Raw genomic sequence first — 24,702 nt, 5'->3', positions numbered from 1 at the left:
CCAGCACTGTTTCATGAGAAGTGAAAAACCCACAGGAAAACTACCTTTTCCTGGGGACCAGAAAGACCTCAAAGAGTTTCACTTTCCCAGAGTTTTAGAGGAGAAGGGAACATTTTGGTTTATGTATGAACTATTCATGAACACAAGTATGGTGTGTAACCAAACATGCAAAAATTAGCAGATACATGTACATAATTTTCCTGTGGCTTTGTTTACATTTTATTTTAAGCTTCAATTAAATTCCAAGGACATACATCTTCACTAAACAGCTTTTGTCTCTAGCTTCTTGTCTCACGCTCTATCTTGGGTGTCCTTGGTAATTCATGTGCATTTAGCAGTGCTGGGATTTCCCTGTCTTAAGGATTTCCCCCTGCAGGCTGTTCCTCAGCTGTATGAGCTGGTCGAGTCTTAACATGATTCAAGAGGGTAAATTCTCCCTCCTTTGTCAGATCAGTTTCTGATTCACCTCGTTTGACGACAACAGACCCTTGCCAGGTGACAGCATTGCCAAACTGAGTTATGCAGCGATGAACCAGTTTGACTTGCCATTGCTCAGCATGTGTGCATTGCAAGGCATCACTAATTATCAGTGTAAGCATGTGCCAGCTCCTCCTAGGAACGCTAGCTGGTCTGAGTTAGAGGGTGAAAGGTAGTGGGCACAAAGACCAGCCTTCAGATACAACAGAGTTCTCCGTATCACACAAATTTACAAAATCCATAACCAGTAAAATTTGCTTACACAACCCCCCCAAATCATCACATCTGCCACAAGACACCAGCTGCCTCCAGCACAACAAAATATTACAGTACTTAATCTCTTGTATGTCCTGACTAATATACCTTGCTTGGCTCAGTAGAATGCCCTGGATACTAATGTGCCACAAGTACAGTGCAGAGAAGAATCCAGAAAAATAAATATTCAGTACCATGGAAGCAACCTATCCTCTCATGATATCAAGAATTCCATGAGAGAGCAAAGTCCATGGCATGGATACTTTAGGATATTCTTTTAAATTAATTCATCTTCTCACTCAGAATATATAAAACTAAAGGCTGAATTTTCTATTTTGCTCCTGTTGCACATATCTCATTTTATCCTTGAAATTTTAGTTCTTCTGCTAGTGAATAAGTCTTAAATTAAATTCTAAACAACAGCTAGGATGTTTTCTTGCTTTTGTGTAGTTGAGTTCCTTCAGGAACATTCAATATATCTGAAGGTTCCAAAAAGCAATTCACTACAAGCTAGAAGTGGCTTCCAAATGTTCTAGCTGGATTCATTCTCAGCAGCAGCCAGGTGCTTACATACAGCTTTTTGTTAAAATATCTCTTTTCAAGTTTTGCTATTTGAACTCGGTCTCCACATAGACCTTCTGTAATTTTGTTGTTCCTGGGAGGGACAGACGCCTGAATGTGAACATCACAAAATGATCATGTACCAGGAAGTGTTACCTGCTACAAGAAAAGATACTTCCAGCCTTTTTAGGGCTTTTTGCACTTTCCTTTACTATTGTCTCTCCCTCTTTTGGTTATCAATTTGCACTTTAAAAAGACCAGTGACCTACCCCTGACCCTCGGAATACTGTGAACTTTGTCCTTTTTCAAGCTTTCCTCTGGCCTGGGAGTTTGTTGCCTAGGGCTTTGTCCCCCCACCTGTAACAGCTTCCAGTTTCTGTGCTGATGGGAGCAAACAGTCCAAAGCTGGTGGATTTCCCTTCCATGTTGTTGTCAGCCACCAGTAAGCTGTCTCTAGACTGGTGATGAAGGGCAACCATGAAAAATTGTACCACTAAGACAACAGGAAATTTTTTTAAATCTTAAACTTGCTGTGGCACTGTGAGTGTGCAGCACTGAGGGTTATGATAGCAACTCATCATCACAAGTGTACATTCAGTGAGGTAGAACAAACAGATTTCTAAATACAACTGTCTACAGTTTATTGTAGCCATATATAGTCTAAGGACATATATATTTGGTCTGCAAAAGTACAGATCTGTTTTTGATTGCTGTTAATACATTTTGTACTCACCTGAAAACCACAGAAAGTCAAAGCAAAACTCAGCTCCAGGCATTTCTTTTTCCATCCAGCTGCTCATGAAAATCATGCAAAATTAAAAGCCAAATCCCCTGTAGAATTAAATCAGGGTATCTCTGTTACTGGATCTACACCAGCAGAGATGAGGCACTCTAGAGGGTTGCCTGTGTGCTAGGGACAGGCTTACTCTCCCCAGTGGCCAGGACACATGCTCCATGAGGAAATCTGGCCTCCAGTGCGTGCTAAAGGGTTATCTAACCCTCGAGCATGGAAAAACTGCTGGGTTTCCTGTGCTTAAGAAATAGGGTTACCCATTACACTGCCACAAGTGTTGTGCTTGGAAGGATGCTCTGTCTGAAACAGAATCTTGGCCAAAGAGGCAGACAAAATCTGTGACTAAAAGAGCTTACAAGTTAAGGCACAGACCATATGATGATTTAAAATATATTTAATCAATGGGGCCTCTCTGGGTGTGTTAAGCACATACCTCTCTCAGGGTAGGACCAACCCCCTTGAAATTTCTCTCTGTGGGAGTTTGCTGTAGAGACAGACTTTTTCCATTCTCTTGGTCTTTTCTTCTTATGGAGCATTTGCACACAAAACCTCCCACAGTTCTTCCTGAGGTAGGAAGCCTTTGGAGGGTATGATGGAGGGCTCAGTTTTTCCTTCACAATGAGCAAGACGAATACAATTAATGCACAGAAAGTAAAGCCTTTCCCCCTAGGAGCTGGAAGCTCCTTTGCTGGCACTCCCAGCTCTTCTTAGCAAGCACCAAGAATTAGTCATAAACATGAACTCCCAAACCCCCAGCCCAACTGGGGTGCATTTAATGCTACATAGCATGGCTCTTATTCATGTTTAATAAACACCCGTTCACTTAAGTAATCCCATTGATGTCATCAGCATGAGAAAGAGTTGCAAAATCTGTCTGCTTTTAAGCAGTACTGTGTGTCATGAGGTTGCTTTTAGCATGGGTATAAATTTTTATCCACTCAGCTTACACAGCCTGTTTCATTGTCCATCTTAAATCTGGGATCCCAACCAAGGTGACAGATTCTTGTTCCTCCCAGAGGCCAGTGCAGTCTTCTGAAATTCCCTCTACCTTCCCAGAGGATTTCTTTGAACACCAAGCAACAGCCTTACAAGTAATTCTCTCCTTAGCTTCAGTCCTTGATGTCACTCTAAAAATTATTGGCACCCATTTTTTCTCTGCCATGATACTAGACGTCAGCAGAAACAAGGTAGAAAAGAAGGAAATAATATTTCCAACTCAGATATGCAATCTGAATTCCTAAAGTGCAAAGGGTTGCACATATGCTGTAATGCAAACCCTGGGAGGTAATGTTTGCCTGTTGTTCAACTTTTTACTGAGATAAGAGGGAGCAAACACACACCTGAGTTGAGTTGAGCCAGTTTCCCCTCTTCAGCTCAGCCAGCCTGCTCATATGTCAGACTGTGCTGTAGCTGGGCAGTAGCTTGAACTGCAGTGAGAGAGGCTGGAGCTGGCATGACTGTGACTGGACATTTTGGGCAGGCTACAGCCACTGACTTCAAACACATTTCCACTCAGAGAAGCAGGTGACTCACCAACCTTGCAGATCAAATAAGGTGAGATGCTGTGTATCAGATAGCCACTTAGTCAATACAATGGCCTTTTTTATAAGGACAAAGAATGCCTGCCAAGAAAAGGGCATTGGTTCAAGCTGTGGTTTAAGGACTGAGTTTCCAGTGGGGGACATGAACAAGGCTCTGGGCAGCTCTTGTACATCCTGCTGGAAGAGGCCACAGCACAAATCTGGTGCCTTGCAAGTTCTTCAAAGGCCTCATCCACCACTGCACAAGACTACACCTCTGAAGAGATATGTCAGGGCTGAGCCACAGGACATCCCTGTTGTTGTAGGGGCTCTGTAAACAGGCCCACACTGAAGTAGCATTGGCAGTGGGATGCAAGAAGAGCCCACTGGGCTGGGCTGGGAGAACACATGCAACAGGACAACATGTTCCACTGGGGTGTTCACTGTTTAGTCATCATCTGGTGTCCACTGTGTCCACACCACTGAGTGAAGGAGATTGATTTACAGCCTACCCTACCACCTGGTGTTTGCACCTGCACTGCTTGCACCATGGGCATTGTGTCACTGTTCAAGGGTGCGAGGCCATTTTCTTCCAGAGGACTTGAGCATACTTCTTTTTAGACCAGGGATAGTTAGGTTTTGCCCAGCAGGGAGACACAAATAATCTGTTTTACCTGTAGTATGAGAGGATTTTATGTGGGAAGGAAGGGGCTCCTGATGTGCTAAATCTGGACGAAGTTCTTGATATACTTCATGGGAAACAGGGAGAGAAGGGCAAGAGAAATTAGGAGAAAAACAACAGGAATAACAGTGCAATATGACTCCGGCAAAAAGAAAATGGTATTTAGGGCTCAAGAGCCACACCTACGCTCTGGGTACTCAATGCAGCAATGGGTGCACAGGCAGGTAGTTCTTTGTGTGGTTGCAGACAGCCCTTGACAGCAGTCCCACAGCAGCAGCCACCAGGGAAAGCTGGGAGCCCTACTAGAAGTGCCAAAATGCATCCAGGCTGCTCACTCCCCCATCACTGCTCTGGTCGTCCCCATGCTTACCTGCTGCCTCACTGCTGGCAGTCGAAGCTCTTGGAAGAACAGCCCCTGATGGCTCCCCTCCCCTCTTGCTTGTCATTTTCTTGGCACTTGGGTTGGCTGTGTGTGTACAGGCATATGCACACACGCCCTCCCCACAGATAAGCACAGGGTGCGGTTACAAAGCATCCATAGGGTTTCTTCCTAGGCAGGGACACACTTCTATTAGCCTGTATTTACACAGGACTTGGAGAACAAACTAAAGGCCAACCCTACATATGTTAAGAAACACCCTGAAACCAGGAGAAGAAACAAACAGTACTGGGAGCTATGTTTTAATAACTTGCAAGAGCAAAACATCTTGTATAAGGTATGAAGTAGCTGCATAAGCAGACTGAGTGGACCTCTGCCACTGAAGAGCTCTGAAACAGGCAGCAATCCATGATGAAAAAATATTGCTCACCATAATGCATGTGAAAATTTTTCACAATGAGGTGGAAACATCAGAAATAATAGCAGCATCTGTCTGAGGACAGTTGCTACCTTCTTATATATATATATATATTTTTTTTTTTTTTTTTGCATCTGGTTCCATTTATGACTCATACTTCCCAAACAAGCCATATGTTGCTGCAGAAGGCCTTTAACTTTGCTTGATTCGTATTGAGCTGTATTCCTGGCTGTCAGCCAAGTAAATGTAATAAAACCACTTTTTCCATCAAAAAATAAAAATGAAATCCCATTTGCAGTGAGATTTAATTAGCAGCCAGTAAGTCATTTTGGTGTTGAAAGCATGCACACTCATGTTTTGTTATAGCCTGATTTGCACCTTCAAACTCCATGGTAGCATTTTATTTGTTATAATGCAAAAAGGTTTCCTCTTCCCCTGCCTCAGCCTTCATTCCAACTGCAGATCCTATAGCATTTGAATGATGGCAATTTTTTGGAAAATGTGGCACCCTCTGAGCTCTTCTCTTCAGATGTCGCATTGTGCATCATCTATTTAGAACACTGGGACATGTACTGGATCTGCAAGGGAAGATTTTGGTAGCAGGAGGGGCTACAGGGCTGCCTTCTGTGAGAAGCTGCCAGAAGCTTCCCCTATGCCCAATGGAGTCAATGCCAGCTGGCTCCAAGACAGATGTGCTGCTGGTCCAGACTGAACCCATCAGCAGCAGTGGAAGTGCCTCTGGGATAACAGATTTAAGAAGGGGGAAGAAACCTGCCCAGCTGAAGCTGGAGAAGAGCTGAGTTAGAACATGTGAGAGAAAGAGCTCTGCAGACACCAAGGCCAGTGAGGAAGGAGGGGCAGGAGGTGCTCCAGGTGCCTGAGCTCAGATTGCCCCACAGCCCATGGAGCAGACCACGGGGAAGCAGCTGTGCCCCTGCAGCCCATGTGGAGGTCCGTGGTGGAGCAGAGATCCACCTGCAGCCCATGGAGGACTGCATGCTGGAGCATGTGGATGCCTGAAGGTGCCTGTGACCCTTTGGGAGGCACACAGTGGAGCAGGCTCCTGGTGGACCCATGGAGAGAGGAGCCCATGCTGGAGCAGGTTTGGTGGCTGGACCTGAGACCCCACAGAGAATGAGCCCTGGAGCAGCCTACTCCTGAGGGACTGCACCCTGTGGGAGGGACCCACACTGGAGCAGGGCAAGAGTGTGAGGAGTGCTCCCCATGAGGAGTAAGGAGCAGCAGAGACAATGTGTGATGAACTGATCACAGCCCCCATTTCCCCTGCACCACTGGGGGAGAGGAGGGAAGATGGGGAATAAATTAAGCCAGGCAAGAAGGGAGGGGTGGGGAGGGGCGTTTTTGGGATCCAATTTTATTTCTCAGTATCTTACTCTGATTTTACTGGTAATAAAAACTATTTCCCCAAGTTGAGTCTGTTTTGCCCATCACTGGTGAGGGATGTCTCCCTGTCCTCATCTCAACCCACAGCCTTCCATCATGATTTCCCTCCCCTGCTCAGCTAAGGTGGGGAATGAATGACAGAGTGCTGTTGGTGAGCACCTAGTGTCCAGCCAGGATCACTCCACCTCTGACACTGATAATTTCAGCACCCCAAGCACCAAGCTGAAAACAATAATTTCTGCTGAAATAGACCAGTCTATCATAAAACTTGTGTATAAAATCAGGAGCTGGCATCTCATTAAAACATGCAGAATACAGATGACTAAATTATCATCACAGCCGATGTTTCTGGAGCAAACAGACTAAAGTGAGAGAAGGAAAGAGACTCCATCCTATCTATTTTAAACAGTCAGGGCATTTCTTATTCACTGCTCTTTTTAATTTAATGAAATTCTCAGGTAGTGTGCATTGTGACAACATATTTTTGGTTCCTGTCTCATATTCCCCCAGGGAGGAGCAATGTTTGATGCCATCAGCATTATTCTGAATGCCTTAAATTAAAAAAAAAAAAATAAAAAAAAACCAGAACCCAAACCATTGGAGGGTTTAGCTTGTCCCCTTTCCTGGAAAATAAAGACTGCAGGAGCCAGGAAACTTTGCAAGCTCCAGGATACAGAATTTCCAAACGCTTTTTGGGAGCTCCTGGGACACTGACGAGCCAGAGCAGCCTCAAGCAGAGCATTGGTCTCCAAGGCCAGCATCCCTGGAGCCTCCACTGGCTCCCTGACCTGCCCCACTCAGCCGAGGCCCCCAGCCAGCACTGCCCCACCAGTGGCTTTCACAGCAGCGGCCAAGGCAGCCCACAGCTGTGCAGTAGCAGCTAGAGAGCAAACCAAGCCAAAGTTTAGGCTGCCTAACACAGCATTAACTCTCACTTGGATTTCTGCATGGAAATCCAGCAGGTTAGTGCAAGGCAATGCTCTAGACGGTGGCTGATCCTTTGCTCCCGCAGTCTGGCAGGAATCCAACTCTGCAGAGAGCCAGCAAAAACGTTTCACAGGATCCTGCAGAGCAGGGGCAACACCGCAGGGGCATTATCTCCCTCAGCTTTTTCCTACTGCCTGTGTTAATTGATGGACCAGGCAGCAAAATGGCTTATGATATCACCCAGTTCCCTTCACCCCCCACCCTGCCAGATCAGCGGGATCTGAATCCCTTTAGCTCACAGTAGGGCCAGAGGAAATGCAGATGGAAAAAAACTATTAGACTATTTAGCTCATCTTCTGCTGGAGAAGGACTGCTTCTTGCAGTACTCTGTTCCTTTGCCTTTCTGATTTTTCTTCCCCGCCCCCCCCCCCCGAGTTAAAAGACCCCCTCTCTTCTGTAAGTCCAAGGAAAATTTCTGAAATATTAAAAATTAGTCCAAGATGTCTCACTGTGCCAGCCCCATGCGTTAAAATGTCATCAAGAAATATGAAATGGAGAGGAAAAACTTTGTCACAAAACTGGTCCGCTTTATCATTTACATTTTTCCTGGCAGTAAAAAGGAACAGGGTATTTCAGCCATGAATATTGGCTCATTGTTTCAATTCATTTGGTCTTTTCCTCTTTTTTTTTTTCTAGCTAAATAAAGATGTTGTGGAGGAAAGAAAGATTGTGGAAAATAACAAATGGAGGTAAAGTGCCAGACATCATTAAGTTAGTCATTAAGTTTTTAAGGGCCAGATTTTCACGTGGCCAGAAACCAGCAGTTTCTGCTGATAACAAATGCTCAGCACTTCTGAAAACTCTGACCACTTCATCTAAGTGCCTCAGTCAAAGTCCGGCTCTTCAGAAAACCTGGCTTTTCTAAGAGTCACTCTTTCAAAGTAACCCTTTAGAGATTTTAAGTGTATACCTCTTCAGTAAGAATGAGCACACAGGTTCTTCCCAAGCCTTTCTTTGCCTTGCAGACTACTGCTAATGAGCTAATGTGCTCAGAGGACTCAGAGTATTTATACCAGAAACAAGAATATTCAGGGACCACCTCCTCCCACGGCCCAGAGCTGCCCCCCAAGGCCCTGGCAGAGCAGGCAAAGACTTTTTTGCTTCTCTAGGAACAGATGGGAAGGAAAGAGATTGAAACGGCAAAATGCCAAGTACTCTGACATTCCTCTGCAACTTTAGCAGCAAGATTTCTCATCACCTCATGGAAACAAGCCTTCAGAGACAACACCTCCTGCTGTTAAAATGAATGTGGAAACTCCATTAATTTCTCTGGGAGGGTGTCAGCCTCTTCTTATATTCTGGCAGGAGATGAGGGAAAAGAAAGACTGTTCTTCAGTTCAGAGCAGGATCTGCCTGCACTGGCTTTCTCCAGCTCACTGGGTGCTCACGGGGCTGTGTGCTGCCATGCATATTCATCCCGGCTGCTTCGCTTTGCAGCGCTCCTGTCAGTTCAGAGATGTCACTCACCAGGAAGGTATCCGAAAAGGCAGTTTATATAGTAACATTGTTTGGCTTTTTTTTTATTAAGCCTCCTGCTGACCAAGCTCCACTCGACATGTCAGCTTCAGAATGAATATTCATACAATGCAGAAAACCAAGGAAACTCACTAGAGCAGAAATTTTCTCTGGTTTTCAGAAAGCTGTTGTTCTACCCCTGCTCCCACCACCCTGCAGCCCAGCCTGCAAGCAGATCTCGTAGGCTATTTGTATGCTTGAACAGACCTTGGAGGTGTTAGGCTCCCAGAGCACCTTGGCTGCCCTACAGCAGAGGTGCACTGGTGTCTGATGTGCCGTGGGTGAGAAGCTTGCCTGTAGGACATGATTTTGCAACACACACAGCAATGCACGGTGCAATAGTAGACCATTCACTTTTGCTAAAGCTCAGGGAAAATCACACTAAGGCACCTTGTGCAGACACTTGCCAAAATGGAGAGACAGCAGTCCTGAATGCCAGTTTGTCCTTTATGGGGACTCTTGTGGTTCATGGTCTTTGCTCCCAAGGATGAGTTTCATCCAGTTCTGCCTTCACTTAAGACTATCTTGTATGAAAAGATAGAGACAATTCCTTAACTTCTATCATATGCCTACTAAAGCCCTATACATACGTACAGGCCACCTCTATACTCACAAATTAAAGAAACTCTTAGAAATGGAGTTTTTGTCACCAAGCACAATCACTTGGAAAAGACTTGTGTAGACACAACAAATTGGCTTATTATATCTCATGTAGGAATCATCACAGGGGCAAAAGGCAAACATTTCGCAATGTAAGCTGTCTCCCACGTTCCTGGTGCTACTGGTGGTTGCAAAGCCAGTTAAAAGCAGGCATATTAAAGATAGTTGCAAACACACGTGACAGATGTAGCATATGTAAAGACCACAAGAATAATTGCAGAACAAGTCAAGCCATCCAGCATTTTCATCTTAAATTGACCTTACAGTAAGCATATGTTGAGGGTCTGTGTTTAGTGTGTGTAATCTGTGTTTGAGAAAAGGGCACAGGAACATTGTCACTGTAATAAACTCAATTAGTACACAGACTGCTGATTTTTTCATGCAGGCATTTTAACTGAAAAAAAAAAAAAAAACCCAACCCACCAAAATAGTGACTAGACTGAGATATATGATGTGCTGTGCAGGTTTTGCATTGAATCTCCTGGATTTACTTTAAGCACATTCTTTAGAGAATATTGATTGAGATTTTCAGGTGTGGCTAAATGACTTAAAAGGATAACTCCCATTGACTTGTTCCACTGGACAACAAAATAAATCAATAAGGCTTGTTCTCCCCAAGTTATTTAGGGCAAAAACCAATAAAGGATTCAGGCACTCTAACACCTAACTTTTGGGATTTGTCCCTCACTCTGAAGCCCAGAATTTTAAGTTTTGGCCCACCTCCATTGGACATAAGAGAGTCAGCCACTTCAGACAGGAGCTGGATGTTAGCAGAAAGCATGTTTGGAAACTGTGCTCTCCAAGCTGTCTAGAAGACTTCAGGCAGGGAGCTGCTTGAACTCAGTCCTTGTCCTAAGTCTCTGTCACACCACTCCACTCACCAGCTTTCCAGGCAGCTCTCTTCCTACTGAGCAGGGCTCATCCAACAGCTCTTCCTCTTGTGGACAATAGCCTACAGTATTGATGATTCAATGAAACTTGAATATTTTGTTTCACAGTAGGAGAACTTCAGCAGGAAAGATAAAACTTCTTGTGGGGCACTTAGGGCACTCTCCTAGGAGACTGTAGAAGTTGATCTAGCCAGTTTCAACATAAATTTGGGGTGTTTTGGGGTTTCTTTAGATACCCATAAATGGAGACCAAATCATTAAACTAATCTGTAAGAGGCGGTGACAGAACTTGCCAATATATTGGCCAGTACAATTCAAGAGGAAAGCGTATTTCATCATATGTCAGGTATTTTCAAAGACCCACTCAGTAGAGCAGGCCCCTTGGAGGAACTGGGGCAAGAAATACATACTTTCTGGTGTTCAGGTCAATGTAGGAGGGGAAGAGGTGTGAAGCAATTCCAAGTAGAAAAGTTCACCTCATGCCCTAAAGCAGGGAACAGCTTCAAATAAGGCAGGGCACCTTATAAATAGAGGTGTCTCTAGGGTTAAATGGGAGTTAACTGCATCATTCTGGAACTGAAAGGTTTGTACTTTAAGTCCCTTGACTCCATCTGAGTCTGTTACAGTTAATGATGCCCTTTATTGGTGCTAATTATTATCCACTGCTGGCAGTGTGTCCTGCAGTGGGGACGTCCACATAGAAGTATTTAATATGTGATGGAGTTACTACCCTGAATCAGAATCTAAAGCTTCGTGAGAGGATTGTGCAGGCAGTTACATGAGACTGATACACTCTCTGTCCTGCTGACGCGAGTTAAGTCCTGAAGTGACTCTGGTGACAGTATTCTGAGTGGAGAAAATAAAGAGAGCTTGCCAGAGCATCTGTATTTCCCTTGTGCTTTACAGAAAAGACATATGGATCTTCATAGAAAATTATAACCTCCTTGAACAACATAATAGGTAATTATATTCCTGAGGTGGAATATTTTTAGCATATTGCATTTAAGGATCCTTGTTCAGTTCTGCAGTTTATTCTAGAGCGCCCTGTTAAATCTCTTCTTTTTACCCCTTTCAAAAACACAGAACGTTTACATCAGAGAGCTCGGGGTTACACTTTTTGGTCCGAAGAGACCTCCGTGCATCCACTGCACTGGGTATTGTGGAGGAACCCCCTCCCGGTCACCCTCGGAGGGGCTGCCTCACACAGGCAACTCCAGTCCTCCCGGAGACAGACATTCCAGGCAGGGAGCCATGCAGCTGCACTCTCCCAGCACGGAGGCTGAAGCCGTAGGCTCCTCACAGCGGGGCACAAACAGCCCCACACCATCATCTCCGCAGGCGGCTGGGCTGTGCAGGCAGAGCGCCCACGGAATTATTTGCCCCCCAGCCCCAGCTGCTGTGCTCGCTGTGTTGATTCTGAAAATTGCTCATGCCTGGGAAAATTTTGTCAGACATGTTTGCCATTTCTCCTCCACACCCTTTCCAAAGCATGAAAAGTCATCATTGATGCCTAAGCCTTGTATGAGGATATGTTTGTTTTTTTCAAAGCACTGCATACACATTAGCTCATTAAGAAAATACAAATAAGATTGCAAGTACCTGAAACTTCTTCAGTGTTGCTCCACTGTAACCCAAAAATATCACATGCAATTGCAGTGATACTTGCTCATGGATTATAAAAAAAAAAAAAAATGCCCCAAGGCTGAGAAGGTGTATAGCAAATTGCAGCTGCAAATTAATTAAAACAATCAAACAAGTCAGAGGTAACTCCCACAGTAAGAGGGCTGCTTACAAAGGCAATGTTAATAGAGCATTTACCATCAGGAGTTGCCTGGTTCCCTTTTAATAAAGTATCTATGATTACCTGATTAGCTGATCATTGTGCAGAGCATTTTGTTCTCAATACAGCCATGAAGCCCAGGAGGAGAGAGGCTTTTATCAGATGGAGCTTGTTTATTTAAAATGTATAATTGAGTTCTCCTTTTTTTATGGAAGCATGATCCAACAGGCTGCTCATCTCCAAATACATATACTGTTTCTCCTCTCTCCAGTCTGAGATGAGCCAGTTTTCTGGCATATGTTTATCTTGGCAAGGTTACCACAATGATCTGGAATAAAGGCAGAACATTGCAATGGGTATGAGAAGCTAATCTTTAATGTTTAGAAGTGGTCACCGTCCATTATGGTATTACACTAATCATATGCCATCATGCTAGAATTACGACAACATGCCACCTATGCCACCCTGCCCCCACAGGGTATTACTGGAGAAATAAACTCGTTTGGCTTGATAATATGTGAGAAAGCCAATATATGGTCCACATTTTTCACTACCACTCACGTTTTTAAGGGTGCTTCTTGTGCAGAATGCTGGAACACCAACAAACTTCGGAAATTCAAAGAACACATGAAAACTAGACACCTCATGCATGTAACTGTATATTTATTTCTTTTTAAAGAACACTCCTTAGATGTATTTTCCATATACAAACTTGTTTTCACAGATTTATAATCCACTAAATAGCACAAAATATAGTCCAGGTTGTTGGTTTCTTTCATCTGTGCGTATGCATGCGTGTGTTTGAGTGTGTGTGTGTGTGCGTGCGTGCATGCACGCATGCTGCTGGTGGAAGTGGTAACCCACCACACGTGTTCAAACACAAGCCCGGGCTCCTCCTCCCTTCCCTCTGGAGCAAACCCTGCTCAGATGGAGACCCTACACTGGAAGACTGTGACTTTCTTGCCCATGAAACCCATTTCAGAAGAGGCCGGCGCTCTCTGCCTCGCCGGCAGGGCCACACACCTCCCATCCATAGGACAGGACGGAACAGGACAGAACGGGAGCCACCCCCTAAGCTGGCACGGGTATTGCAGTAGGGAGTGGCCAGCTGTGGAGTTCAAGTGCAAGGAAACACCTTTTTCTCCTCTCCAAACCCCTCTCTGACACTCCAGGACATTTCTTCATGACCCCTACAACCCTTGGTCAGCCCTCAGGAGCAGGGGACTGGCAGGCTCGGCAGGGCGCCGTGTGTCCAGCCAGCAGGCCAGCTCCTCGCCCAGCCCCATGCGGCCGTAGGGGCCTTGCCACCCTGCTGCTGGAGGCCAAGGAGTGGGCCAGGACACTGCTGGACTCTGCTCCCCGGCAGGCAGCAGTGCCCCGGTCCCGCTCCTGGAAACACCAGCATAGCAAATCTTGCCGGTCCCGGTGAGCTACACAGATGGCACCAGTGATGCACATATTTACATGGGGTGGAATGTTTTCCCATAGCTTTTTAAGGAGTATATAGATCAACATGTTCACATAAGACCAAATACTTTTAATATATTTATAACTGTTTTATAAAGCTTTGAAAAAACTCACAATAGCACATTGTTTTACTTTAATGCTTTACGGTACTATCAGTTTAAAATCACAATCAGCACTTAAGTTATAGTCAATCCGGCAAACAAGAGACAAAAAAAAATTACAAGAGTTAAGAACTGACTGATACATCTTTTATCTTTCTTTTTTTTAACTAATGCATAAGTGCAGAATAAGATAAGATACTCTAGTTTAAATATCTTGTTTTACAATATACATTTTGTTCTAATTACGCAACAGTAAATCCCATGCTTCACATAGAAAAGCAATCCACAACATTAAGAAAAAAATTTACAATTTATGAAACAAAGTAAATAAATATTAGTATTACAGAATCAGAGCTGTACATAAAAGCTGTTCAGTTTTAATCATATAAAAATATGTTTTAGTGCAACCTCACATATATTGATGCTGTTCTGTTTTACATCATTTAGATCCAAGTGTCCAAAAAAGGAAAGAAATTACATTTATTACAAAGCAGATACACAAATTCTAAAATATGTACAAATTACTGCTAAAAAAATGCTTATAAGAATATAAGCAAAGTAAAGAAAAGGCACAAACATCTGTACAATTTAAAAGTACCAGACCCAATAAGAATTTCAAATTTAGTTTTGGTCAGGTTCATGATGACTTGTTACTTTATCTAATTCTTTTGATATAACAAAAGTATATATAATAGCAAACTACTGTAACTTAGAACAGGCATGCTGTAAAGTTGAATACTTTTTCTATCTCTAGAAAAAAAAAAGGGGGGTAAATGTATGGGTGAAAGTCTCCATGCATCTCAGATCAATGTGGCTTGCTCTTCTCAGATGACGGATCTTTCCTTTCCTGTGTGCTTGACGGGGGGTCGCTCCTGCTGTGGAAGCCCAGCTGCTGGGCATCAACAAAGCTCTTGCTGTAAAAGGTGGGATGGGCTAGCGCAGTCTGTGATGTACCAAAACTGTCCTGTTCACCACCGTGCAAGTCAGGATGGGTGGCTGAGGCACAGGGCTGGCCCGGCTCAGATCCACTAAAGTGTTTAATGCTAAAATGTGCACTTTCTAAGGGTTTCTGGTGAGGCTCAGAAGGCCTCTGCAGCTGCTCCGCCCCGTGCAGAACGGCTTCTTCTGTGGCGATTCGCAGAGAGGCTATGGCTTTTGTACAAGTCTGTATGTTCTCCTCCTGCTCCCTCTCGGTAGCCACGACGCTGTCCTCGGATGTGCTCTGCGCCAGCAGCAGCAGCGGCGAGCAGGGGTCGCTGGGGGGAGCGGCGGGGTGCAAGCTGTGCGGAGAGGTACGTTTCTCGTGGTGCTTAGAAATGCCATACGATTCTTTCCTAAGGGGTTCCGCAGTTCCTCTTTGCTTCTCCTCGGAGACCTCCCTCTGCAGGGCCAGAGCGGACGGAGAATGTAAACCTGAAAGGGCCATGGGGACTGAATGGACCATCTGGATTCCCCCAATGGGCATCATGGGGATGGGTGCTCGGATCTGTTGCTGGGAGTGTAGTGGAAGATGACTGAAGACGTAGTCACTTGGGCCTTCGGGGAACAGGCTAGACCTGCGGTGCTCCATGCCTCCTTTTTCTCCATATATGTTGAAGTAAGGTGCCTGAGACAACCCCCTCCTCTGTAACCAGAAGAAAAACAAAAAGAGACGTCAGCACTGCTTACTAGCAAAATTCTTGTCTGGCTGCCAAACCACCTATCTACTTTCCTGTCTAATACAACCTCCCATTCATGAAGCACCTTTCATCCAGATGGATCCCAAAGCATTTGGAAAACTCCACTAATTGCATATCCAAACAACAGTGGAGGTTTTGCTTAGCTCAGCCCTACAGGGCTCATGCCTCTGAGGTGAAAGGCAGTGGCTAGCTAAGAGAGTTCAGCAACACAATGCAGCAATTTAGGTCAGGAAGTGGAGAGTAATATATTCAACTGAAACTTTGAACTGAATTTGGAGTAGATTTTCATTCCACAGGAGAAATTTGGCCAGGAGATCCATCTTACCTCTCTTTTGGAAAACTATGCCGTTATTTAAACTTTATTGCAGAGAAGCACACATCTGAACATCCCCTGCTCACCACCACTACTTGACATAACAGGAAATATCTGACAGCATGTATCTATTTACTGCCTTCTGAAAAATCTGCTCTTGAGCCTCATAGAAGGCACTTGCTCCCTGGGAGCTTTGCCCAATCCTTGGTGAGAACAGGTGGGTATTTCCATACAAGTTAATGTGTCTCTGTGCAATGAAGACACAAAGCTTTCTACTCATTGAGACAATGGAGCACCCCTCTGGCTTATCTGCAGTGTAAACAATAAATAATAACAAAAGCACAGGCATCAGCTGTGAACAAAAGTGATGATTCTGTCCCAGGGAGACTCACCAACTCATAATGGGATTGAGAAGAATGGAGGATTTTGTGACGGCTAATAAAAGCCAATCTTGCAATATTGACATTTTCACTGCCTTCCCATTAGTTCTTGCCCTGAAAGAATAAATAATTCTATCTCCACTTAGTATTAAATATGCCCTGGGCTTTTGGGTTCTTTTTTTGTTTTTTCATTCTTAAGTTTTAAAATTTGTTTGCTATCTGATGATTAACTATCATTTATTGCTGACCAGAAGAGTAATGATGAAGTGCAGGATGACATTTTCATAATTATATGTGGGATTTGGCCACACAACTCTCAGGGACTCTCATATAAAATTAAGTGAATGAAAACACTCATCTCTGCTCTGTAAATTGACCAAACATGGATGAATTGCCCCAGAGCTGTGATGTCACCACAGCCTTGGTGTGGCAGCCCAAGGACTGCACTGCTAAATGCCAATGCATTAAAGTGGCAGCACTTCACTGCTGGGAAATCCTAGCTCTCAAGGCATTAAGCAACCTCTTGATCCCATCCCAGGGAGCTGGTTTAGGGGGCAATTAAAGATTCAGTTTCTGTGCTACCCAAGGGCTCCATCTCACTGTGCTCAGATGCTTTGTCCTGTTTAATATAAATCAATGTTGAGACAGGAAAGGGTGACCCATAATCATCAGAGTCGAACTTCAGAGATATTATTCAGAAACTAATCTATGTTGGGAATTTTCCTTTTGAGAAAATGAGACGCTTGAGCCTCATAAAAGAGAAACTGTCATAAGACAGCACAGTGACAACACATTATATTGCTGAATGGGGAAAACTACACAAAATAAACTGCAGTTGCCAAGCCACAAGACAGTTCACCTACCCTGTCAGTCCTTCCTATTGCTAACTTCACCTCTGCACAGCTGTTTGCCCCCTATTTTCTTTCCATCTTTGGTCTGTCAACCAGTTTCTCAGTGATGTTGTCCTTTAGGATGTTTCCTACACCATGACATTTATTACTGTTATATCTGATGTGAACTTGGGCTAAGGGAAATTGAGCAAAAAAAAAAAAGAGTAAAATTCATCAAAGAATAAACCTAGTCACACACAAATCTCTAACTGAGAAAGAGATTAGCTTCATGTTTTACCCTACCAGAGTTTCATAAGGGAATAGATCAAAAGTCTGTCCTTGTTAGACAGAGGTGGCTACAGAGATTGCTGTGTGCTTTAAGATCAGCAGCATCATCCAATATAAATTCTTGTATGCCTGATTTTAACATAGACAGTGTGCATGTCACTGAATGCCTTCCAAGCCTAGCTGGGCACATACTGGATTATTTTTCTCTAGCTCTGGCAGGTAAGTTTGGAAACAGATAACATAAATGGTTACAATCACTACTAACTGTTCCTACCTCATACCCTGCTCTTTTTTTCCTTACTAATATCTAGTATTTTCATTCCTACAAGCAGACACACATAGTCACAGGGCAAGACTGTATTATTTCAAAAAGCATCTTGAAAATCCAAAGACTTTTTTCAGTTGGCAGGGCAAGTAATAGATCACAGAGCACAGCGCAGGAAGTCACGGTAACTTTCTGCAGTGCAGTCAGACTGGGTTGCTGCTAGTGCTGTGAGCTGAGCTCTTCTATTTGTCAGGTGATGGGAATCCAGTTTGTTTCCTATTAATTCTCATTTGTTACAGTTTAGCATATTTCTCTTCAACTCCAGGTGACATCTAATTTGCCAAGCAACAGTATTCTGTAGCAGCCTTTCACTAAATGCTCTGACCTGGTCACAAAGCTAGACTGCCACATCATATTCCTGAGTAAAGCCAAATTCAGCTTCACAAGTTCCCCAGAATGCTTCAAAGATGAGATAGGGTTTACCCTGTATCTGGTACATCACCCAAATCAGTGAGAGATTAAGAGGAGGATCACATTTCAAAGCGAAGCACCCTTCACAGACATCCTCTGGGCAGCCTCAGACCACAGCTTGTAAAAACACGTTGGGTAGAAAACAGACTCTTTGATTAGCATGTCATAATGTACTTGGGGTTTTTTAAAGTTTAAAACCAGAAAACACTGAACTCTATAGTGAAAATCAGTAACACAGCATATTACCAATCTGCCTCCTGAAAGACATGATGTCTAATACAGTGACTGTAACTCCATATCGTCTTCACTTTCAGCATCAGCTCAATTTGCAGCCCTATAGAGAATGCACCACCGTAGCCCAGATGCACCAGTGAACCTATTTACAGTTTACCCTGAATTCAGAAGTTTCTGGCTCTCTGTACAAGAATGCATTTCACTCAAGATGATAAAGTAGTGAGTGTTTGGGAATGGATTTAATTTCCATGCTCAAGATGATCAAAGGACCTTAAGTCGTATCAACTTTCTAGTGGTCATGGAGGTGCCTAATTCCCTTCAGCCCTTCTCAATATATCAAGACAGGCTTCAGATTTCAAAATGAATGAGATGAGCAACAAGATGGCAACAGAAGCAAAATCCACAAATGCCTAGAAGCTAAAATAGTTGTGAGAGACAAATTTGTACCACTCACAGCAAAGCATCTTCTCGGTCTCCTGGGACTGGAAGAAGAGGCAAAAGTTCTGGTCTGCACTAGGAAGTAGTAGGGTGTATTAAGGGTTGGGACAAGCAGGAATGGAATGAAAACTGTCTGTGCTGGATCCCATATTCATAATGCAAGTGTTGTGGGTTTGGAAGGGAAGGCTGCTTCAGATTAACACTATGTGGCCTCTTTGCAGTCACTTGAATGGCCACTCACAGTTCAAGTGCACCTGCTGCTCTCCTGGTGCACATTTTCAGTTTAATTCCATCTAACAACAATTCAGGTCACTTACTCCAAGACTGATCTGAAAATGTGAGTCCAAGCACAAAAAATATGACAACACAGACATACGCCTGATCCAAACTAAAATGCTAAAAAAGAGTCACTCAGGGTGAACAAATGAAGCCTATTCCTTCTCTTTCTCTCAGGACTGGCAGAAGATGACTGGGAAGAAGAATCTGAGACCTTTGAAAATGGCATCAGCCTTCTTAGTAAGGAAAGAAACCTCTGGCATTGACAGACAAGAAGATCCCAAATGTATTTAAAGAGCAGAAGATATCTGGCATTAATTTTAAAGACACCAATTTCACTTGTCAAAGCCAAGTGTGACCCAGCATACACTAGAGGCTTAGGCTACTTTAGAGATAGTATTTTTTTGCAAGAGTGTATCCTATTATTGACTGCCAAAGAAAAAATAAATATGCATTTTCTTGTATTTTTATACAGTCTTAAAAAAAATATTTACTTTCATCATTCTCTTTTCTGCTTCCTAAACAAATAATTTGAATTGCTTTCTATGTGGTGCTTTCAATGCCAGAGCACTTAACAAGCCTTTTGCATCAGACCACCAAAGTGCATGGACATTCAACAGGAAGCAAGATGAAGGGCAACTAAATCAGCACTGGCCAAAGAGACTAGAGCAAATATATCAATTTCAGTTGAGAAGAAAGAAAACTGGCCTCTTCTGGGAACTGCAAGCACTGGAAGCACAAAACTGCCCTTATTCCTGCAAGGACTTGGAACCCAATGCAGCTCTTAAAGTATTTTAAGGATTGTAAGCTGACGTGCATCACCAATGCAGCAGCTAATGATCTTCTGGTTTGGTGGATTTCACTAAAAAGTGAAAAACAACCTTTATTCCTTTTTCTCCTCTGACAGCTTTCATTTATAGCAAGCTCAAGTATTACTTGTCTTCCCACAGGCTGAGTATAATAACTTGTGTTTCACTTAAGCTTGTCTAATGTTTGGCTAAAGTAGGTTTTCCAGAAAGGCATCAAGAGACGAGGAATCCATCTGTCCTTCCTTGCAGTCATTCATTGTGATGGGCAATCATCCTCACTTGTAAATTTGTTTCATTTAAGTTTGCCTGGGCTCTGCTACCAGTCATGCCTCCCGTATTCAGGTTGTAGGGACTCTACTGGTCTGGCCTTCTCTCTCAAAACACTCAATATGCCATGAAGTTACTGATGTTTTCTGTAAGACAATTGATCTTTCACATTTTGTTTTTCACTGTCACATGCCTGACTCTACCTCAAAACAAGGTAAGCATCCGTCTGGCATGGTGGACTCTTCAAAAGGAGTGAAAAGCACTGAGAGTCCTTACAGTGTGCTAAATGCCTTGCTAGAAGGTGTGCATAACACATAAGAAAAACAAGAACATTACAGCAAGAACTGTGAGATGGCCAAGGATAACTGTTACCATACACTTTTGCTAGCATCATTATGCATCCAAAATCTTTACTACAGGACGCCAGTGTGTCTCATGTGGGACATGAGGGACTGGAGCATCTTGTACAATGTCAGCTGTAGAATGACATTTGATTTGATAATTTGACATCACGATTTCATTTGATACCATGACTGGTTAAACTGGTGACTCTTCATCCACTTGTGCTTCCTTAGGTAGTCAGTAGAACTGCTGGTGGGATTTGCATCCTCTCTGAACTGTGCAGAGATCGCTCCTGTGAGAGCGCAGCAGGGTTTCAGCATGCCCTTTCTCAAGGACCATTTAATCAGTCACCCCTCTCCACTGCTCTCCCCAACAGCTGATTAGGTCATGGGGCCATGTCTAAGACGTGGGAGAAGTACCTGTGTTACTCTCTCCTATAAATATGGCCAGTCAAGTTGCAGCTTTCTCCTACACTCCCAAAATGCTGGGAAATCACTTTTGGATCTATCTGCCAGGCTGGCAGTATCTCAGCTCTCTTTGGTCCACCCCTGCTCCAACCATCTTTGCCCAGGTGCATTCCTCACTCCGTTCCTGGGAGCAGATAACACATCAGCCTGACTATACAGAGAAAATCACACCAGAGCTGAGAAATGCTGACTGTATGAGCTCACGGGTCAATTCTCCTCCACAGAGGAACACCACAAAGACTATATGGAGAGCCAAGAAGACTGGGAATGAAGAAGCAGAGAGAAGAGGCCAGCCAGGAGAGGAGCAGGGAGCAAGGAGCTCTGAGGTAATCTGGGACTGTCACAGGTTGCCCAGATTGAACCCACACACAGGCAGGCAGTGAGAGAGCAGCCACAACAGCAACATGTGGAGGGAAGCATAGTAAATAAGTAAGTAAATTCTCACCTAGCAAGGCCATTCCTTACCTATGAATATGTCATCTATCTGTGGAGGGAGTGCTTTGTGAATGCTAGGGCTGGTCAGAAGTGCCAATCTGGCAGTTTCTCAGAGCTGATTTACCAAAAGGCAAGAGCACAGACAGCAGCTGCACAAGTTTTGCATATTTCCACCCAGACAGTTGCAGCACTTTCTGTGGGGCAGACAGCTGCCTGCTCCTCTCACACAATAATATCCTTTAAATTCCAGCCACAGATCCTGATTTCAGTGTGAACTCTGCTGTTTTACGAGGTTCCATTATCTTACCATTTTTATTCCATTAAACAATACTCACTTATGGGCACCATACCACAAGAACAGGGCTTTAAGCCTTGATCTGGGCTTGATCTCACCTGAGAGCCCAGGAAGTACAAGATTTTTTACAGTGCACAAGCAAGCCTCACAAACCATTTGTAAATGGTCCAGAAGTAAGCCTTCTGGACCATTTAAAATTATACATGTACATATACATATACATATACATATATGTAATATAATTAATATGGAGGCAGAAAATGCAAACCAGCCTAATTTCACTGAAGGTGATGGAGCTACTTTTCTTCCAAGTGAACACTTCCCCCTTAGGCTGATTTTAATGCATCTAAATGAATCAGCATCCTGACTTGGTCTCTGTCTATTCCAAATTTCTTCCATTTGTCCCAGGACTTCCCACCAAGGCTCAAAGTTTATGCCTTTTTCTTCCACAAAGCTGCAAAGATTTCAGAAATGCACAAATTCAGTAAGAGCACAGTTTTTGGCAAAACAAATGAAAACCTTCTTTCATACTTACTGAATGTCCCACTGGAATAGATTCAGACTGTAAATATTGACCCATGGACAATGCTGGATTATGGTACAAGCCCCTCCGGGGAGATGCTGCTCTGACGGAGGCCATATACCTCCTCTCTCGCCTGGGAGACAAATCTCTTCGAACAGACACATCTTTCCCTGGTGACATTGGTCTCCTTGGCGATAGGTGACGTCTCGGGGACACGTCCCGTCTTGGTGACAGCTCTCTCCTCAGCACAGCTTCCTTCCGCGGGGAAAGGTGCCTCATGGGTGAAATATCTCTTCGGGGTGACAGGTGCCTTCTGGGTGACAAATCCCCTTTTGGCATTAAATACCTCTTTGGTGAGTTATCTCTGTAGGGTGAAGAATCGTAGCCAGGCGACGACTGTCGACTGGAAGGTGAGAGGTCCCTCGGAGAAGAACTGGGATCTAACGAAGGCGTGTAATCCTCATCCATGCAGCTGGGTATGTCCAATCTGTCTTTATCGGGCTCTGAATCCGTACTCTTACTCTGGAAAAACCTCTGATATTCTGTCATTTGTGTGTCTTCACAGGAGTCACTCGGTGTTATAAGCTGAGTAACCTGAATGCTAGGTAAGGTGACCAAGTAACTGATGAGGGAAGAGTGTCCCACGGAAAGGGACCCCTCAGGGGAAGCCCCCTGCGATGCCCCAGCTGAGTTCACTGACAGGGAGGAGAACCGAGGGGGCTGCGGGCTGGTGCTTCTTGATCTGGTTTTTGGTGTCGAGTCTCCCTGAGTATCATCAAAATCATCTTCATCTTCATCATCATCATCATTGTCATCGCCATCCTCACCATCCGATTCCTCCGCATCAGAAAACTGGTGCTCTGCTGACAGCCCTGCCAGGTTGCTGCTCTTCTCTGCCTCCTGCTGCATGTCCTCCATGTTTTCTGAAACAACCACAGCAAGTCCAACTGATTAGCACATATCCCACCTCTCAGGCCACAGTCATTCCACACCCAGCACACTCATTGCCATTGCTGGATGCACTTCATCTGCGATGGCTGCATAGAGCCATTCCTCATTGATTTAAGCTATATTTTTTTCAGAATACTACTTTAAAACTCTATACTTGAAAGGAAGTACAAAAACAAATTCATCCTACACTACCTTGCAACTTCACCAAATGTTGCCATCTCTCACATCTTAGGCAGAAAGATTGGGAACCTCGTATGAGACAGATGACAACAGGCCATACTTTTATTTCTAGTGACTCTTCATGTCAAAAAACCATAACCCACACAACCAGATAGGATTTCTTTTTTTTACTTCCTGTTTATTAAAAAGTTAACTCTCAGTTAAAAAATGCCCCAAATACTCATAATACATTTTCCCATGCCCATCACCGTGCTAAAGTGCAATGAGTCATTTGCAGATTCCATACTTCCCATACTTTAGTTGGAACGAGGCCGTTCCAACTAAGTTAAATCATTTTGACATACCTGCTTCCTCAGTTTCAGCATCATCTACAGATGTCATTGATACTCCAAGCTCCAAGCATTTTTTCATGTGTGCTTTAGACTTCATATGTTTTGTCAGATTTCCTATGGATCAGAGATTAATGTAATTAAAGGGCAACAACAAAGATCACTTTTCAAGTAAGGTTTTGGTGTATCTTAACTCCACTATGCTGCAGATGATGGGTTTTAGCTTTAAAAATCACTACAACAGACAGGGCTGACTCATCTAGACCATTGCCCTCAGAGCCTGTTTTAATGAGAGTGCATTTTTATATCTTAAGAGAATAAAAAAATTAAATAAACTCAGGGCCTGGGAGGTACATAGGCATCTCTCCAATTTTCCACATGATATTTAGGCATCCCTAAAAAACTGATTTTTGGATGCTATCTGCTCCTAGACTCACTGTTCATGATATGTACAGACTGCCTAGACATCGAAGTAAGTCCACAGCACAGCAGACATTCAGAGCTCATGCTCCTATTTACACAGTGGCACTTCCAAGGTAAGGGCTCTCCCACTTACTTTGCACATGGTTTACAAATGCTCCATGCATTTGAAGCATTTGGAAGCAAAAGTACCCCACCAAAAAAAGGACAGTTACGGGAGACTTCTCTATGCAAGTTTACCATCTAATTGCAGCCTTTGAACTGAGAGGAGCTGTGCTTACAGCACCCATCTGGGATGTGGGAAATTCAGGTTCATCTCCCAGATTTAGAGTACGGATCTAAACCAGACACAGCAGAGATTTGAAAGCAAATCTCCCATTCCCCTCAGGGAGCAATCTAACACTAGACTATTGACTTTCTGGAGTGCTTGTCTTGGTCTTTTTTTTTTTTCACAGATAAAAAAACTGGGTTGAGATTGGCCCCAAGAGACATTTCATGACAAAGAATCTCCAGCACAAAGCACAAGCTGGAGAATATAGCTAATCCATTTGCCACTTCAGTCTCATTTGCAACACCCAAAAGGGAATGCATAGCACAAGCAAACCCAACCCACTACCAAGA

General features: G+C 43.8%; 1 protein-coding gene across 3 annotated transcripts in view; it reads right to left on the bottom strand.

Moving 5' to 3' along the window:
• Positions 1 to 12,967: 12,967 nt before the first annotated feature.
• The window catches only part of HIVEP2 (HIVEP zinc finger 2), a 137,020-nt gene continuing 125,285 nt past the window's right edge, over positions 12,968 to 24,702 (bottom strand). For all 3 annotated transcript variants that reach the window (XM_066315567.1, XM_066315566.1, XM_066315568.1), the window contains 3 exons: positions 23,677 to 23,778; positions 22,214 to 23,124; positions 12,968 to 15,513 (listed from right to left, as the gene is read on the bottom strand). In XM_066315567.1, coding sequence (XP_066171664.1) covers positions 14,695 to 15,513; positions 22,214 to 23,124; positions 23,677 to 23,778 — 1,832 coding nt within the window. In that variant the 3' untranslated portion in view covers positions 12,968 to 14,694. The remainder of the gene's footprint in view (positions 15,514 to 22,213; positions 23,125 to 23,676; positions 23,779 to 24,702) is intronic.

Source organism: Sylvia atricapilla, chromosome 3 (genome assembly GCF_009819655.1).
Source record: "Sylvia atricapilla isolate bSylAtr1 chromosome 3, bSylAtr1.pri, whole genome shotgun sequence".
Lineage (NCBI taxonomy): Eukaryota > Metazoa > Chordata > Aves > Passeriformes > Sylviidae > Sylvia > Sylvia atricapilla.
The sequence above is the reverse complement of the archived record's forward strand: the minus strand, read 5'-3'. Positions and strand labels throughout refer to the sequence as shown.